This window comes from Pomacea canaliculata, linkage group LG3 (genome assembly GCF_003073045.1).
Source record: "Pomacea canaliculata isolate SZHN2017 linkage group LG3, ASM307304v1, whole genome shotgun sequence".
Classification (NCBI taxonomy): domain Eukaryota; kingdom Metazoa; phylum Mollusca; class Gastropoda; order Architaenioglossa; family Ampullariidae; genus Pomacea; species Pomacea canaliculata.
Genome location: NC_037592.1, coordinates 2,881,542 through 2,899,493, shown reverse-complemented (window position 1 = coordinate 2,899,493; position 17,952 = coordinate 2,881,542). Strand labels below are relative to the sequence as shown.

Sequence of the window (17,952 nt, the reverse complement as noted above, 5' to 3'; positions counted from 1 at the left end):
TCAAAATCACATTGCCATATTCCAAACTTGAACGCAGAAGTGCTTTGCATGATTTTAAAAATATTGATCTTTATCCAATTAACTGAAATTTCTTCTAATAATGCTAGCCACCTGATTTGCCTTAGAGATCACACTGAATATGTGTTTGATGACATGGAGCTGATGTTAAATAATAATGCACGACTGTTCTCTCAACCCCCATAACCAACTTTTCGTTTCAATTAGTATTATCATTAAGGCTCTCTACTATTTTAAAGAAAACATTATTTTTTATCATTATATTTTATTTATTTGATAAATCTGCTGGTGGAAATCAATCATAAAATAAATATACGCAGTAACCGCAAATCGGTCGCGACTTGTGGGTTAACACACAGAGTAGCCTACCCTGACAAAGGAGTCGCTGATGTAATACGTCTCACAGTCTGAACCAAAACAAACTTTAGTCTCTTATTTCTGCATTAGTTTCTCTATGGCATCGAATTGAACAACGTTATCTGAGTGAAGATGAATTACGACTGACGAATCTATGCTTTATTTTTTTCGGTGAAATGTGTTTCCGATCTGATTGTTTGCTGGCGGCAATTAACCAGTTAAATAACCCGATTGAGCAGACAAAGCAAAGCACACACTTAAGCTTTGTGAGTGCAGTTCGAAATGAACGCAAGATCTCACGTTTTTGAGCTGGTAAGTGGTTTTCGGTTTTCTTTGTGGTTTCATTCGTTATTTATTTTCATTGCTACGAATGGTTATATAATTGCAAAATAAAATTTCTGTCTTCCTAATCAGCTGTAAAAAATAGGTCAACGGAACAATTCTTATACAAAGACAAGTGAACTATGTATAGCTCGTCATTCACTTTGTCTAGATCACAAAATGCCCAGTAGAAATCCCTTTTTATACAAGTAATTTTATATAAAGTAAATTTATATTTATTTTCCAGGATGTACTCGGAAGACAAATCGAAGAAGTGGCGCAATGTAAGTCCGTGAAACGCGTGCATGTTTAGTAAATTACCGTAAATAATACCGATGCAGATTGACCTAACTGGACTCAACATGCCATAGAAGACAATGTGGATGTTCAAAGTTTAGAACATAATGTTTTTAGATTCTATATTTATTATAGAGAGAGAGAAAAAGAGAGCAGCAGAATTAGCAGTTGAGAACAGATTTACATCCACAGTAAACCACTCATATATAGTACTAAAGTCATTTGACCACATCATAGGATTCACAAAGTTTTTTGTTTAAGAACTTAGAACAGAAAAGGATGAATATTTATTCACCCGCATCAAATCTAGTCATTTCAAGGTAGCACTTTTCTTACTACAATGAAGTAGATGTTCAGACTGCATCTTTTTCTTTTTTGGTAAGGGGTGGTTTAAGGGTGTTCATTATACCTTTAAAATATTTGCTCTAAGACCAAAACTGATCTGTCCAATTAATTGTTTCAGGTATTTTTCACACTCTTCTAATATATCGTTCTGTGGGAAAGGTAAGTGCATCATTGTACTGGGATAGCAAAGTGCTAAGTACTTTTTGTTAAACATAATTTATTAGAGTTCTGGCTTGTGAAACCCCTTCAGTGACACTAGACAGACACAAGGCTTTAACATCATATGTCCCCATATAAAGTAATTGTATCAAACTAATGTAGACACATTATGCTACTGTGTAAAATCACTCGCTACCACTGTTTATTTATTTAATGTGCTGTCCATTCAATCATCTCTGGTTACTGTGCCGATCATGTTGACATATAACCTAATGTTCCCATGCACAGCATTGCTGTAATTTTCTTTGTCATTAGGTTGTGTAATTGTTTGCAAGCAGGCCACTATAACTGGCCTAGTGGATAAATAAAGTTGTCAGCTTCATATAATTTATGCATTAACATTGTAATGATCACATGTCAGCAGGGCCCTGCTTAGGGGCAGGGCCCCACACTTTTGATTAAAACCATGGTGTTGAGGGCACCACACATGCCCTATGCCTCAGGCCCCTCGGGGGCTAAGAATGGGCCTGCATGTCAGTAGTATAAAAGATTTCAAATCCCCTTTTTCAAATTCCTAGTTTTCTTTGTTAAGGGTTGAAGAATACTTTTATCCATGAATTTATATGAGTAATTGCAGTATTGTTTTTCTTTTAATTTCTTCGCATTAGATGACCTACACACAAGAGGCCAAGTACTCCTCGGGAACACTTGGCTTTGTGGATGTTGACTGTGACTTCATTGACTTAACCTACGTAAGTTGAGATGCTTTTTCTTTTTTTTTTTTGGCAAAGCTTATGAAAGAAACTTATCTTTAAATCTTTGAAAGTATATAGAGATCCATTTATGTTGTTTAAAACATTAAAATATTTTAAGGCATAATCATCAAGTCATCAGTCTTGTTGATTTGATTGAGGGTGGAGATACTCTGATGATTGTACCACTAACTGTTAATATCTCTGTTGGTTCCCTGCCATTTTCTGGCATCTGCTGAATGTAAGGTTCGTCTGCTATCTCCCCACTTCCATTCTGTTCTGTTCTACCTCGCTGCTTTGTTTTATGCAGGAACCCATACCACTTTCGTTTCTAATTTTTTTTTATTTGACTAAGAAGTGTTCATTGGATCCACTCACTTACCTAATTCTCTCTCATGCTTCCTTTTTCAAGAGAAATCCTAAATAAATTTAAGAAAGAAAGAGTGTGTAAATATTTTGTAGAACCCAAATCCTGAAATATTTATTTCTCATGAATTATACAAAAATGTAAATGTGTATAGATCTATTTATTTGTATGAAGTGAGAAGCTAAAACATTTATCCCTCTTCTTTGAGAAAATAAGTGAGCAAAGGAAAAGAAGAAAACAAAGAGTAAGGTATAACAATCAAAGAAAAAGAAAACAATAGAGAAAGAAGAAGGTGCAGAGAAAAGCCAATTTATTTCTGGGTCTCTCTGTTGAGCGTAATTGTATTGCAGTTTTTAGTCACTGTTCACCATCAAAGCAATCACCATTATGCAATTAATATCTTGGGCAGTGTTAAAAGTGAAATGCTTGATAATTTCCACAAAAGTAAACTGTCAAAGAAAATGCAGCATAAAAGTCTTAGAATTAATTCTCATGATTTGGTTCTTATTTTTTTGTGACAGGTGAGACTAGCTTGTGATCATCTTGATCATCATTTAAAGAGGGAGATAAGTAGTTTCAGAGATGCTCTTAGAGTGACTGATGGACCTCAGTCTGGTGAGGTGAGATGGTCTTCTCGTGTTTCAAAAGATTTTAAGCATTTTTGGAAAAGCAATATACAATACAATGCATACACACTTTTCTAGTAATGTGCATTATACTTACAAATTCTCTGAGTATAGAGTTTATGATTTTGACCTCTTGGGTACAAGATTCTCAGAGCAGATAATTTTAAAAGATAGCCACCACAAAAACAAAGCAATAATAGTAATGAAGATTTATGTAACACTTTTCAAATGATTTTCTTAGAACGCTTTACAGAAATGATATACAGAAGTAAACTGAATCAACAACAACAACCATGCACACATATTCGCATATGACAGACACACTTGCTTATACACAAAGTAAATACCGATGCACATTCATGGTCAGGACATAGTTGCAATGAAGTTGCTGTTCTGAAAATATGCATCTTAAGTTTAGATTTAAAGGTGGTGAGAGAATAAGAGTGGTGAAAGCTGACAGATATTCTGTTCCAAGTTGTTGATGGGGCTTGGTAAGAGAAAGACCTCTGTCCATATGTCAGGATACATCATAAGTACCAGTCTGATAGAGCATTTCTAGAAAGGCTCATAAATTAATAACACATACCAAATTAATCTTTTAAATGCTAAATAATCATTGGTTGGAAAGCTGAAGTTTACACAATAACTGTTGCAATATAATTTTTCTTAAAGCTAGGGATGCATGTAAACTTGTTATAGTCCAGATACTGACATAAAACTTCAGTGATGCTTTAAAACTAATTAGCCTTTGATCATCATGTTTATTACTAATTTTTCAAGGTACAAATATTGTATCTAAAGAAAGTCAAGATTTCCTTACAGATTTGTCTGGAGTTTTACCAAAAGAAGCGTGCTCGCTGGCCTTTCCAAGCAGAGTGCATTCCTTGGGAGCTGTGGACACTGAAAATGGACGTCATAAATTTGAACAGTGAACATGGTAGCAAAAATTATCATGGAATCTCAAATCTCAATTTCTATCATCAATAACCATTAAAATATAAAAGCTACTGAACCTGGATTTCACTATTTACCAGCACAAAACAGAAACTTCTTGATAATGAAGGAATGCTGAAGCAACATCAACATTATTGTAAAAGGATTTTAATATGATATATATATATGTGCAGCTTTGTGTTGATTTTGTAATGTCTACAGAACGCAATGCTCATCGGCAGAACTTAGGGGTGGCACTGGCAGAAAAAATCATGTTTGTGGCAGATAATATGTCGCATCATCAATATGTTCCCAAAACACCTAACCAGAATGAAGTGGACCTAGTGTTTGACACTGGTTTTGATATAGTTCAGCCATATCTGTTCAGGGTGGGTATCACACTACATATGTTGTCATTAACACTTAGTGACTTAAGCAGCAATTTTTTTTCCATTAATGCTGTATTCATGATTATAGCCTTGTTGTTGTCTTTGTGGTCCGAGACTTCCGTGAAACTGATGAAAAATTGAAGGTGTAATGAAGGCAGTTATGAAGAGATATTCGGGCTGCTATTTATGCATTACTAACAACATTAGACTTTACTAAGTAGGGAAACTTAAAATGTTAAGTTCTGTACTATTGTTAACAATTAAAAGAACTATGGAAAACTGTTTTTCTTTCCTTTTTACTCGCTCATTTTCCTATCTCTGTTTCTGTCCCCTCCCTCCAGCAATCACCACCACCAAACCTTAACTGAGTATATTCTTCTTAACAGATCAGTCATCAAGAACCTGGAGCTTCTGTAGGTAACACAATGAGGAAATTCTTGAAGGACACATTGATGTTGTAACAAAAGGTCAGAATTTCCTGATGTTAATTTAAATTTTTTCACGTTAATAATTTCAAATTTAGTTCCTGAAGTGTTTGTGCCTTAAAGCACCACCTTTAATACTCACATTCCCTTGGTCTTACCTATTTGAACTTTGTGGACAACAGTCTTTAAAGACAACCTTCACTCTGCTTTTGATATATATGTATATGACATAGCTTCTTGTGTAACAGGAATGATGCTGAAGTTTTAAAGAATGATAGAAACATTAGATCGTTTCCCTAATTTAGCCTCTTTGCAAATGGTGACTATATCATTCAAAGCATAATTTGATCAGAGGAGAAACAAAAATAATAGCTGTCACATACTAGATAGCTTAAGCATCAGTAAATAAATAATTTGTTCAGGGAAGGCATTTAAGCCTTATAGTCTATTGTGACAAGGTTTGCTATTGTACATAATATTGTCGCATAATAATGACATATCTGTTTAAATGTGTTGCAGGTTTTGATTTAGGACAACTGTAAAATTTTGTGCAGCACTGCTTTTTTGTTCTAAAAGTGAAGGCGCACATCACTGTTTGCTTCAAAGACAGTTATACTCTTCGGTTCCAATGGTTGCTCACTGTACTGTTCGAGCAAGAGATGTTTCATTTATTATGTGTTATTTAAATGTGTGTGTGTGGATAAGTTTTCAGTTATAAATTATTTTAAAATAACCCCCACTTATTCTGGTTTTTCTTTTCCGGATATTAAGTACTAAACTAAATTTAGTTTTAGAATTCCTTATTAAATGTCAGCTGTTGCTCTCAAAAACTAAAACTACATTGCTTATAGACATCATCTGCAAATACATGCATGGTAATTGCTTTATTGCTGTTTTGTGCTAAGGATTTATCATAATAAATTAGTTTTGTGAGAAATTATGTGCTGAAGACAAGATCAGAGTCGACATTCTATGATTGACACTTTCTTGGTCATCAATACTTTATTCTTCTTTCAAACAGATGTGCTAAGAACTTCATGACTTGAATATGCATAATTCATTAATCCAAGGAAACTGCACCTGTGTTTAATGATTAATTAATTAAGAATGGAACATCTTAGATTTGATGAGATTCAGACCACCTAAAGTGTTAAAAGAAGTATTTGTGACAGAACAAGAAAAACACAGTAGGCAATCAGAATCAAACCCTACAGGAACCTCACATATTAAAAAAAAAAGCTGTGCACAATTAAGTTTTTCAGAAACAGTTAAAACACTCTATTTCAAAATAAACTATTCCACCTACTTTGCTCTAGTGAGTCTAGTCATTACATAAACAAAATCAAAATTAAAAGAGGAGTTTTAAATACCAAAAGTTATGTGAGCATAATAAGAAATGGGAGTTGTTAGTAATCTTCCTTCTCTTTTTTTTTATATAATTTTTAAATGAATGCATTATACTGGGAAGACAACTCCTGATGTCATTAAATTTTAGTCTGATTACAGCTGTTGTCAAGACAGGTGGTAAGCACATAAAGAAGATGTATAAAATATTGGTGAATAAGGACAAATGATAATATTTATATATATTCAAAACATGGTAGTTTTCTTTATAGTTTAGGATTTAATAGATGTTCCATCTTCTCTGCAGCAATGTAAAAACAGATTATTTATAACAAGAACTAAACTGATATACAGAAGAAAACCTCGCTTATGAAAAAAATCATCTTAATATATGCTTTCAGATGTTCATTACCCTATTATAATCCTCCCTAGATCTCTTGTCATCTTTACCATTTTCCTTTTCCCACAAGTGGTGACAAGCATTATTAGCACCATATTGGGAAAGACTTTGCTATGTGCAAAATTATGCACAAAACATCAACAGCATATCAATATTCATTTATTAATCAACATTTCAAAGTGAAAGCATGATTTATTCAGAGCCATTTTCAGCTTTTGTGTGTAGAAGGTGAAGAAATAGGAGGAGAGGACAGAAAATTGGTGCTAAACAATGGTGAATCTAACATAAGACTGTTGGGGAGCATACAGAATGTGAAATGACCAATGTGTAGTGGAATGTTTTTAAAAATGGAATGCATGCAGAGGATGAACATTTTTAAATTTATTCCACAGGACTTTAAAAAAGGGCTTCTTTGGGGAAGTCTGTATTCCAGGATCTTCACTGTGACTTGAGGTGTATATAAAAGTTTGGAAAACCCCAGAACAAGTGAAACTGGGACTTCACTTGACGATTTTTTTTTTGTCTGTACAAAGCTCTGTGATCAGTTGTGTGTCTCTCAGCGATTGCCCAGCTGATAATGCGTAAGTGATAAAGAGAGATGTGAATTAAATTGGATACCTGCTATTTGTACCCTTGTGAGATTTTCTTGCAACACATCTAGATAAGCATGTTTTGTATACATGCAATTTGCATATAATAATTTTTTAAGTTGTATATGGAGATATATGCTGATAGAATTTGTGCTTGTTAAGGTATGAATTTTTATTTGTTGGGGTCATTCATGTTGCTTTGTGCAACACTTGACACCATGCACTTTATACTTCTTCAAATGATTGCTAAATTCGCAAGTCGCATCTCTGTATAAAGGTTTTGGCCCCCACCCAATGTTTGTAATGCATGTATTTATGTAAATATGTACAGATGTACTAGAAGCTTCATATGTTCAGGGTGTGATTACGTTATTGTTTTAATTATTTTATACAGCGCATCAATTAGCTTTCCTTGTACAGTATATTGGGCCAACATTATTAGTACATCCATGTTGTAGAAATATTATTCATGTACAACATCTAAACATAGCCAATAAAAACAGAATTTCTGAGAAAGATGAACAATTCTACAAGATTGCAGGTTATTATACGATTCTGATTGTTTTGAAAATGGCAGCGAAACATGTAACTTCTGCCCAAGCTAGCGAGCCTTCCCTCCCTTCTCCACCGCTTGCCTCCCTTCCCCACTGCTTGTCTCCCCCTTAAAAGAGGTGACAAAGCGACTGTAGCGGTGTTATAGTCTGTATCAAACCTTGCATCTCCTTCCGATTATGTAAAGGCCCATCTTTACCAGGTATGGATGAACTCTCGACCGAGTTTGGTAAAGTGTTTACATGACGATTAAGGTCGTTTTTGGAGACAATTATGCAAAACACACTCAATCCGTGAGCACCACACTTCCGTGCCCATTGCATTAAATAACCTACGCTTTGTCGATGATGTCGATCTAATGGCCGCAGGCAGCAATAGGCCCTCGCTAACAAGCTCGCCGTCGGCGTCAAGTCGTACGGGACGAAAATCATCTCAGACAGGAGCACAGTCGTGGTAAACAGTATCGGACCACCTACGTATTCATAGATATGTCTGTCATCAGATAAGGAAAAGCGGAGATCTATTTGAGTGGCATATAAGAGGTGCCGGGCTAATGTAGTCCTCGGGAATCTCTGCTCACCACCGTCAAGCGGCGAAAACTAGCTTGTTGGTTCGGGTATGTCGCTGGCAGGACATTATTAGTGGGTGGTCATCCAGGGATACTTGGAATGAGGGGGCTGTCGTGATAAGAACAAGTGAAACTGGTTGGGAAACATTTAGAGTGGTCAGGCTGCCAAGTGGGGGACCTACTTTAAGGAGCTGAAGATGATGCACCTTTGCCGCTGCTGCGTCTCATCGTTGTCCCTTCCCCCAATGACTAGTACCGGGGCGGGAGGGATGGTCGCTTACACTGAGTCCGGTCGGTACCAATTATGGGAGTGATGTTAATGATGCCGTTTTTAACAAAGAAAAGTGCCAAAGCGACAGATCTGAGTTCTGCAATATTCCATTGTCTGGATTCAGCTCAACATGTTGACCAAAGTTTCCGTGTCCAGAAGTTTCGCCCCAAAATCATTGGTTCCTTGTGACTCACACACATCGTTGCCAATCAAGCGTTCGATATTTGTCCTCTTAAGAAGGGTCTTTATATAAAAGTTTGGCCCAAATTTTCTTGATATGTCTGGTTATAAATTACCTTTAAAAGCTTTTCTATTTAACAGTTTAATAATTGTATTTAATCTTCTATCACCTGTAGATGAAACTGAATGTAGTTGATGCTGCACGAGAAGATACACATGTACCTGCTCAGTGACGTACAGATGCAAGCACGAGCGCTCGTCTGGCTCTAGATTGCCGCTCGTTCTTCTCTGCCACATCGTTCACCAGAAATGTAATCGTTAGACGGGGTGACCATGAGGTGGACATCATCTAACCATACTAAACCATCTATCAGGCACTCATCATTCAAGGGACGTTTTGTCTAACTTCTCTATTCGAGCGTTTCTTGAAAAAGAGGATTTTGATGACACCCGTTGACTGTCCACCAACACTGCACTCGTCTGGGTGTCAGCAGTCTAGCGGAAAGCCGTGTAGTTGGGGCAAAGTGTTCGTGGGAATCACTGCAAGAGATCGACCTACTGTAATGTCGCCTGGCTGTTGTGATATCAAAAACCACACAATAAATTCGTTAACTAATTGCATGAACTGCTTGAGGGCTAATTAGCTGTGATTTAAGTTCAATTTCAAAGTTTTTAATCTTCGCTTTCTCGAAGACGCCATTGGATGGTGCGAGTGTAATTATTAGCTTCATGCAGCCGAAAAAAAATACGTCTGTATTTAAAAAAAAAAAACCAATGTCTTCATCAAACCTGCAGCTGAGAACGAAAAAGAAAACAAGAAGCAGCCACCAGAAGATCCCATGCCACACCGAAATGACAAAGCAGGCTTCTGGAAGTCCGCATATCGCCAAGCATGTCTAGAGTTGCTGCATCAGCCGTGTCACGTGTCATGTCGTTTTCACGTGCGCCTGTTCTTGGCCTTTTTTTTTTTTTTTTTTGGATGGCGGGATTTGGACAGTTTATTCTGCATGTCGTAGATGAGCAGTTTGTAGACCTCCGCACGTGAAACCGAGAATTCGCAACAACGTATTAAACGAACTTGTGTCATGCCGGAGGAAGTAAAATGGAAACAAATTTGCGAGAAATAGAAACAGATTGCATGTTAGAACTATTTCTGGTGCCATGGTCCGCGCTGAAAATCGCAGACATCAGACCGAAACATTATGAGACAGCAGGCAAAGTAGCAAACCTTCTGTTGAAGACAAAACGCTACGACGCTTTGGAGAACTTTGTGTCGTCCTTACCGGAAGATGTCCAGAACGCCTTTCTTGAGGACGAGACTTTTCGCCGAGTGATGATCCACCTGCGACACCGACAAGAACGTTATGAAGACGTGTGTGACCTCATAAGGGTATGTTGAATAATTGCAAAAGTTATGATTTACGACGGATGCAAAGGTGTTATAATTAGCGTTTTGCAAAACTTTTAATTTCACGTACGGGTCCTTACAGTCTAATTGTGGTCTTTTTGTCACAATTACACAGATCGCGGCAATCATTACTGGTAATATTTAAACCTAGATTCATTGTTTAAAATTTCTGTTAAAAAAGTTAAGTCTAAACATATATAATTATTCCAATTTTAAAAATAAATGGATAGTAAACGACTTGCGTGGTGAAGTCATCCCACCAGCAGAGTGAAGGTTCTCTGCAAATGTCTTCTATGAAAATGATATTTTTCCCTAACAGATTGCTTAAAAAAAAAAAAAACAGCCCTCTTCTCCCTACACACACACCTCCGTGACTGCGCTCTAGGCCTGTGGTTCTTAAAGTGTGGTCCGCGGACCACTAGTGGTCCGTGAGCATAAGTCAGGTGGTCCGCGGCTGACAGTCGTCATATGTCAGCAAAGTGATGTTTAAAGTGATGCATTCCTCGCATCAACATTTTAATTAGAAAGAACGAGGTAGTTTTATGTCAACTTATTACTATATACTACTGTCACAGAAGGACATTTAGTTTTGAATTGTAATGAAACAAATGCGGCAATTTAAATTTGAAATTCATAGTACAGAGTGATTTTTAGGCCTTGGTGGTCCGCCATATTTTTTACTTAAGTAAAGTGGTCCGAAATACTTTGAGAACCACTGCTCTAGCCGACTACATGTACACCACTAGCACACGACACAGTTTCTTGGTCTTTGAATATATCTTGCATCCCGACGATCCCGTGAAATTGTTATTCTGCTTCTTGACCTCCAACCCAGTCTACACTCCCCCGGCATTAAATGACCACTATTGTATCGTTCCAGCTGCAGCAGCTGTGAGATTCTCTTAAACTTAAACTTGCCATTACAGCAAACAAAAAGAAATAGACAAAAGGTTTTTGATAACCCTTCCTTAATCCTCTGAGCATGACATAAAAGTGTAAGTGTTACAAAGACTGGCTAATAACTGAAGACGATAGTGAAGGTGTTTTATTATTATTGCTGCTCTCAGATAAACATTAGACCAAGAAACCTCTACATTATTGGAAAGGAGAAAGCTTGAACTTTGCAATAGAAGTAATGAAAATCGTTATCCCCGTACTTCCCTGGCAAAGCCACGTGGCTTATGACCCGGGCCCTTACCTCGTCTTCCTTACGTAGGCCATTGAGTGAAACCGGTGAACTGTCACTTCTGCCCACACTGGGTAAATCGAAAAAAAATGACCCCATCACTTCTATAGGTGGAGAATATTTTAAGTGCAATAGCTGGGAGTTAGACCAAAATACATTTTATACATTGAATATGTGGCTGAATCTTTTCCAGTCTGGCAGATTCTCACAAGGAAAAGACTTGGTAGACATATGGGATGAAGCTCATTACTTCATTTGGAAGAAGCAACATGCTGACAAACCACTAACATCAGTTCTGAGATTTCGCATCAGGAAAAGGTTTAGCCTTTCATGAACTTTCTGCTAGGTTTGGTTAGAGATAATGATTGAGAGAGTGTGTGTAAGCATAAGACATGACAATTCTGTCGTGTGTAAATTCCTGGCGTTCAGTAAACAGTAAATACTTTAAATACTTTTTAGAAACAGTAAATACTTTTTCTTTGAACATTATGCAGGACAGCAAACAAAAGGTTTAATTTACACTCTTTTTGGAGTGTATTGTAAGAACATGGTTTTTACTATTTTGTCTTCTAGAAACCCACCACCAATCAGCATTTGCCCAGATGGACGACGTCCTTCCAGATCTCTAGACCAGAAAGTCAGGTCACTTCTCTCAACATGGTTTCAGGACCATGTGTTGGCACCATATCCATCTCTCAGAGTGCGGGGGGAGATAGCGCAGAAGACTGGGTTGACAGATTTACAGATTCGAAACTGGTTTTCGAATGCTCGGCGCCGAACAAAGCAAAAGAAGGGACAACAGCAGGTACCAAGAAGCACGATAGGTGGGCTACAATGTCCATATGATGAAAACACAAAAGATCCAACGTCTGATGGAGAAGCAAATTCTAGAAATCCAGCACAAGCATCAGGATATGAGGTAGCATTGCAAATGCAGCATGAGGGACAGGAAAGAAATGTTGTATGGACAGTATATTATATCATTATGATGTTTTTCTTTTGATCACTATCCTCCCCTTTGTTCTAACATGGCTACATGAAGCTCAAGGTTCATTGTGTGGTAAGGGTGCAGTTTTATGGCTGTGCTCTCATACTGATATGTAAAAGGTATTTCCATGATTCATTTTCTTTTCTTTTAAGCACATTCATTGAGATTTGCACTCACATCCATAAGAAACAAACTATTGCTTATAGATTTGATATTTCACACTTTTACAAAGTGTTCATGTTGCAAATTAGTGTACAAGGAACAAATAAACTAAGAAAAGAAACCCTTATTAACTTAAGAAATTATTATGGCATTAATTCTTTCCCTTCATCAACCAGAGGTGGAATCTTTTTGAAAGCTTATGTCTACAGGACTTGAAAACGTCTATCTGCTAATGTATTTCAAGACAAGACTTATTGCAGGGACTTGGACAAATCTCCCAGCAACTGATTGAAGCAGACAGCGCGGCAGTTCATCCACTTGTTGACAAAGCCTCTTTGAGTGATCCAGTCCCAACCATGACATCTTCCATCAGTGATATATGGCAGCCTGCAAAAACTGCTTCCCGACCGTCTGGCCTGCAAGGACTGCTCTTAATGCACCAGCCGTTTGTTCAAGCAGAAAGCTCAGGAGAGCATTCATTCACCACCAGAGATTTTCCCAATGATCATCTTATTATGTCTAATAGAGACAATGTTGCCCACACTACTGCAGTCACCAGAAATGATGCACAGCCATTCTTTGAGACTGTCACATTATGGTCTGCCCCTTGTGGCACTGCAAGACCTTTTAAGAACGCAATGCTTCCATCCTCCTTCAGTCTGCCTTGTCCACATGACCTTCAGATGCCTCATCATTTCATTCCATGGCAGCAAAGCACAGTTTGGGGAAACTGGGGACATGTCCCCATCTCCAATGCAGCAAACTATTTAAGGAATGACCCTAATTGTCAAACAATGGTCTCACAGGAAGCAGAAAGGCAGATGATGTCCATCACCTCCTCAATGCCAGAAGCATCGCGGTTCTCATGTCATTTTACTGGAATGCCTCAGTCTTCACACATTATTCTTCCAAATCCTTTAAGTATGTTTTTACATTGTGAAGGTTGATATGGGTTTTAAAGCAGAAGATTGTGCAAGTTTATGGGGCACCATGATTCTTCTCCCCCCAACCCCCCTTGATTTTTCTAGAAAGCATTCTTTCCCATATGTAATTATCTACCACGTGTATAATTGTCCTCCCCATGTGTAATTATCTTACCTATATAATTTTCTGTTTCTTTCACATTCTGCCTAATATGAAAGGAACATTTCTATCGTTTCATAATAAAGCATTATTTATCAACAGTTTGTGTTGAGCCACAACCATCAAAGCCACTAATCCAGCCTTTAGGTAAGCAAATACAGGTATTGCAGGGCTTCTGCTAAGGCTAAATTCTTTGGGGTCCCAGGGACCCCTTCTTCAGATTTTTAAGGGGTCCCTATTCTTTGCCCAAATTTGAAGGGGACCCCATTGACGAAAATTGAAGAATTTTAATGCGTACTGTACGCAATTTTTTGCGTAAGCAGGTATTGCTATTTACATTTGCATTAATTATAATTAGCATAGCTCAATATTAGATAGTTGAGAAAGGTGCCAATTTAAGGGCTGCTTATGCCTTTCTCTGGGAAAGATTCCCCTTCCTGTACAGCAGCAAAAAATAGCCAAACATAAAGTCAATGATTAGATGAAGTGAACACTTTGATGTACACTGCTGGAAATGGTTCTGTTTTGTGAATGTGGGAATCCTTTTATTTGTTTTTTTCAACATCTTTTCACAAAGAATCAGAAGTGGGGAGAGAGCCCAAAAGTCAGGAGATGCCAGAACCAACAAAGCCATGCTTTGGGTCACCCCACTCAACAGCTGTTTCATCTGCAACTGTGAATATCACCAGCCCTCCTATTTCAAGCCCAGAACCTTTGTTTAGTCCACTATTGCAAGCAAGCACAGATTCTTCTCAAGAACAGCCATACTTTGATGGTAGATCTTCACAGCAGTTACAACAAAAGGCTGTCTTTGATATGGCAGAGAGCGCAGGCGACATAGAATCACCGTACATTGGTCGGGATAACACCTTCCTGCCTTTACCAGAACTACAGGCTTCGTGGACGGTTCTGCCTTTGGTTTCTACATTCAGGTACAGAAATTTGCAATTCAGTGATCATTTGGATTTTTGTTTGTTTGCTGTATTACTCTGCAACATTGCCAGGCAATAATGACAGCAGTAATTTATATAATGTTGAATATGTCTCATTCTACCATTTTCCAACTAGAAATTGAGAAATCTGAAGACATTAATACATACAGTAATTTACATGGATTGAAAAACATTTATACAAAAGATTAGTTAATTTGCATGTTCTCGATCAGTAATTCAGACATCAGCTTTTGTAGTTTTCTTTCTATGTAGCAAAGGCAAGCTTAGTACTTCTGGCTTGGAAGTCATTGCATCAGATCATATGGGGACTTTACCAGCCATTCAGTTACAGGTGTAGTACTTATGTTTAGTCTTTGAAGATTGTTTATGTTTGTATTTCATTTGACATCATTGCTCTGACATCAACTGATAGTGAAGCCTGGTTTATCTGTACATGTGGCTTGTTGAAAGAGGAAGACTGTAATATTGCTCATTTAGGGACAGGTCGCTTTGACCATTTGCCAGTTCTACCACGGCACAAGTTTCCATTAAGGAGGGAAGGGAGAAGTATAAACAAAACATCAAGGAGAATTTTCTAGAGCTTAATATAAAGAAAGCTGGGAAGGATTAAAATTGATGTGTGGACACCGGGGCAAACAGGATTATAGTACTGATCAGAACAAGGAGTTTGCTTTAACCTCTGCTGGGATGAAATTTTTTGAAAAGCTAGTTCTCATATGCTTACAAGCATTCTAGTTCAGGTCTCTTGAGATTCCCTACAGAAGTAAATGCAGCGTAAGAAAAAGGTCATCCCCTGCTCTTTTTCAGGTCATTTAGGGAATAAGGTACCATTAGGACCTATTTGTGGATTTCACATTAGCTAATATACCTAAATTTACCTCTATCTGTAGTGATGTTTTTTGCTGATACTTGGTACACAAACTTCTGATCCACAAAATATATGGCCATGAGCTGTCCTGTCGATTGCTTTTGCATAAATTAAATCAAGCAGAAAATGTAATTTCTTTCCTTGCTGAAACATAGGTATCCATGCCCTATTTTACCTTGAACAACATCCATTTTGCATTTGATAACAATGGCGACACGTTATATCACATTACTAATTTGTATTGGGAAAAATGTTTTGAACAACTGCATCATTACACTAAATAGTAACTTGTGTACTCAATGGTCAAATAGACTGAGACCAGTGGTCAGTTCAACTGAGGCCAGTGGTTCTCATTAAATGGTTGAATCGACTGGTAACTGTTCATTCTACTGTATATGCTCTTGTACTGTAAGTCCTCTAGTCCAGTGGTTCTCAGTATTTTGAAATACGGACCACCCTACTAAAGTGAAAAATACGCGGACTACCAAGGCTTAAAATCATTCGGGACCATGAATTTCAACTTTAAATTGCCGCATATGTTTCATTACAATTCAAAACTAAATGTACTTTTGTGACATTAGTATAGTAATAAGTTTACACAAAATTAAATACTTCCCAAAGTACACATAATTAAAAATAAGGAAGTGCATTGCATTTCTAAGGGTAATGGATGATGCGGCTAAATGATGCAATGCTCACATATTGACATAAAGACTTAGTTAGTAAGCAAGCATTTTATACAAACGAGCAGTTGGGCACCAATAAAATTAAAACTTTGTGAAATCAGTAATGGTCTAATTAGCTTATTTAGTGATTTAAACATCACTTTGGTGACATGACTGTCGGTCACAGACCACCTGACTTAGGTGTGCGGCCCACACTTTGAGAACCACTGTTCTAATCACATGGGACAAGGGCCAGTTGTATAGTTGTAAATCTATAAACTGTTCTAAAAAAGTAAAAATAGAAACAAAAAAAGAATCACTCCTAAATTATCTAGGTGTGTTGAGACCTCACTTTTCTCGGGGACAGCTTTACATGAGGGCGGTGCTTATTCTCCCTCGCTGCTTTATCTTCCCCAACCCTCTAAGGAGTCAGGTACCCATTCCCCCCAGCTGGGTTAACTGGGGAGAGTTTGCTACGTTAATTGGGGATTGAACCAGCGTGCTCTCAGTTCAGATGTCGGCACTCTAACCCCTCAGCTATCTGCTTCCCCTAAGCTGGCAGGTGGTAGAGTTATGTTGAAATCATGTTGTTTATACTCTGTAGTATTCATACCCACTGTATAAATGCTAGTCTTCAGTTTGGCTAATGAACAGTCCATTCAGTTCTGTCCTTTTCTTCATATAAAAAAATTTCCTTTCACTTTTTCATGGGAGCTTCCTCTTCTGTGCTGCACTGTTGATAGTACCAATATGTAGCCAAACTTTGAAAACAAATTTTAAGACTATTCTAAAAATAATCTTACACTACTTTTAGAACCTTTTTATAAAATTTTTAATGGTACATAAAGCTAGGGATCCATAGGAGGGTTCACTAAAATGAGTCAGACATGACATTTTGATCATAAAATATGAGCTAGTACATTGTTGTAGACCTAGCCTCTAATCTTTTTGCTGCTTCAGACAGTATATTTATCATTTGTGCAGGAAACCAGCTTGAAAAGAAAAGAAGCTGAAGAAATGGCAGCTCACATTCTTCTGAACATGGCAGTAACTAACAACTGTTAGTTATAGCTGCAAACTATAATGACATGAAATGAGTTGCAACGAATGAATTTGTTTGGAAAAGAAACACTTTGATGTGAAGATTTTTTTTTACAAAGCTTTATTGTTAAAATTTTTAGAATGAAAAATTATTTAAGTGCATTTTTCCCCAAACACAAAAATGTTTTCTGCATAGTTTGTAAATTCGTTTTCCTTATTGAAGATTTAATCTTGTTGTTGTGCTTAGAGAAAGTATGCCATTTTGAAGCATATTTTTAGTTTCTTTAAGACATTTTTAGGAGCTGTCTGTTTATTCCCAGGAGTGGATCAAAAGTACCTTTTCATTATTTGGGTTACATGAGTTATTGTCCAAGAACATTTTCTCAACAACATAAGAAATGTTTTGTCAAATAATTCTTCTGTTTGATAATTTTGCAGTGGAGAATGTACAACCCATCATTTTGGGTTTGTGTTGCAGCAAAGATAGGCTCAACAGATCAATAAATTTGTATGTATTTTTTAAAGTCATTTACTTGATACATTAATGAAGGCAAAGTGCACAGAAATGTATATTTCTTCTTTTTTTTTTTAAGTGGATTGCTGTATGCAATCACTATTTTGTTAAAAGTTTCTTTTTTGTGACCATTTTAAGGATTTAAAAAAAATTAAAATATAAAAAAAAGACACTTACACCTGCCAAATAT

General features: G+C 37.1%; 2 protein-coding genes across 2 annotated transcripts; both read left to right on the top strand.

Moving 5' to 3' along the window:
- Window positions 1-388: 388 nt before the first annotated feature.
- Window positions 389-7,856, top strand: LOC112560165 (autophagy-related protein 101-like). The gene is made up of 9 exons (XM_025231797.1): window positions 389-687; window positions 944-980; window positions 1,457-1,497; window positions 2,166-2,249; window positions 3,138-3,236; window positions 4,065-4,179; window positions 4,398-4,564; window positions 4,951-5,031; window positions 5,509-7,856. Exons 1-8 carry the CDS (start codon window positions 658-660, stop codon window positions 5,023-5,025), a joined length of 648 nt encoding a protein of 215 aa, XP_025087582.1. The 5' UTR covers window positions 389-657; the 3' UTR covers window positions 5,026-5,031; window positions 5,509-7,856.
- Window positions 7,857-9,696: 1,840 nt separating this feature from the next.
- LOC112559952 lies at window positions 9,697-17,875 on the top strand. Its single transcript, XM_025231467.1, has 8 exons — window positions 9,697-10,284; window positions 11,682-11,806; window positions 12,062-12,407; window positions 12,899-13,559; window positions 13,824-13,868; window positions 14,299-14,653; window positions 14,927-15,005; window positions 17,192-17,875. The coding sequence occupies exons 1-8, from the start codon at window positions 9,997-9,999 to the stop codon at window positions 17,270-17,272; spliced, it is 1,980 nt and encodes a 659-aa protein (XP_025087252.1). The 5' UTR covers window positions 9,697-9,996; the 3' UTR covers window positions 17,273-17,875.
- Window positions 17,876-17,952: the final 77 nt, after the last annotated feature.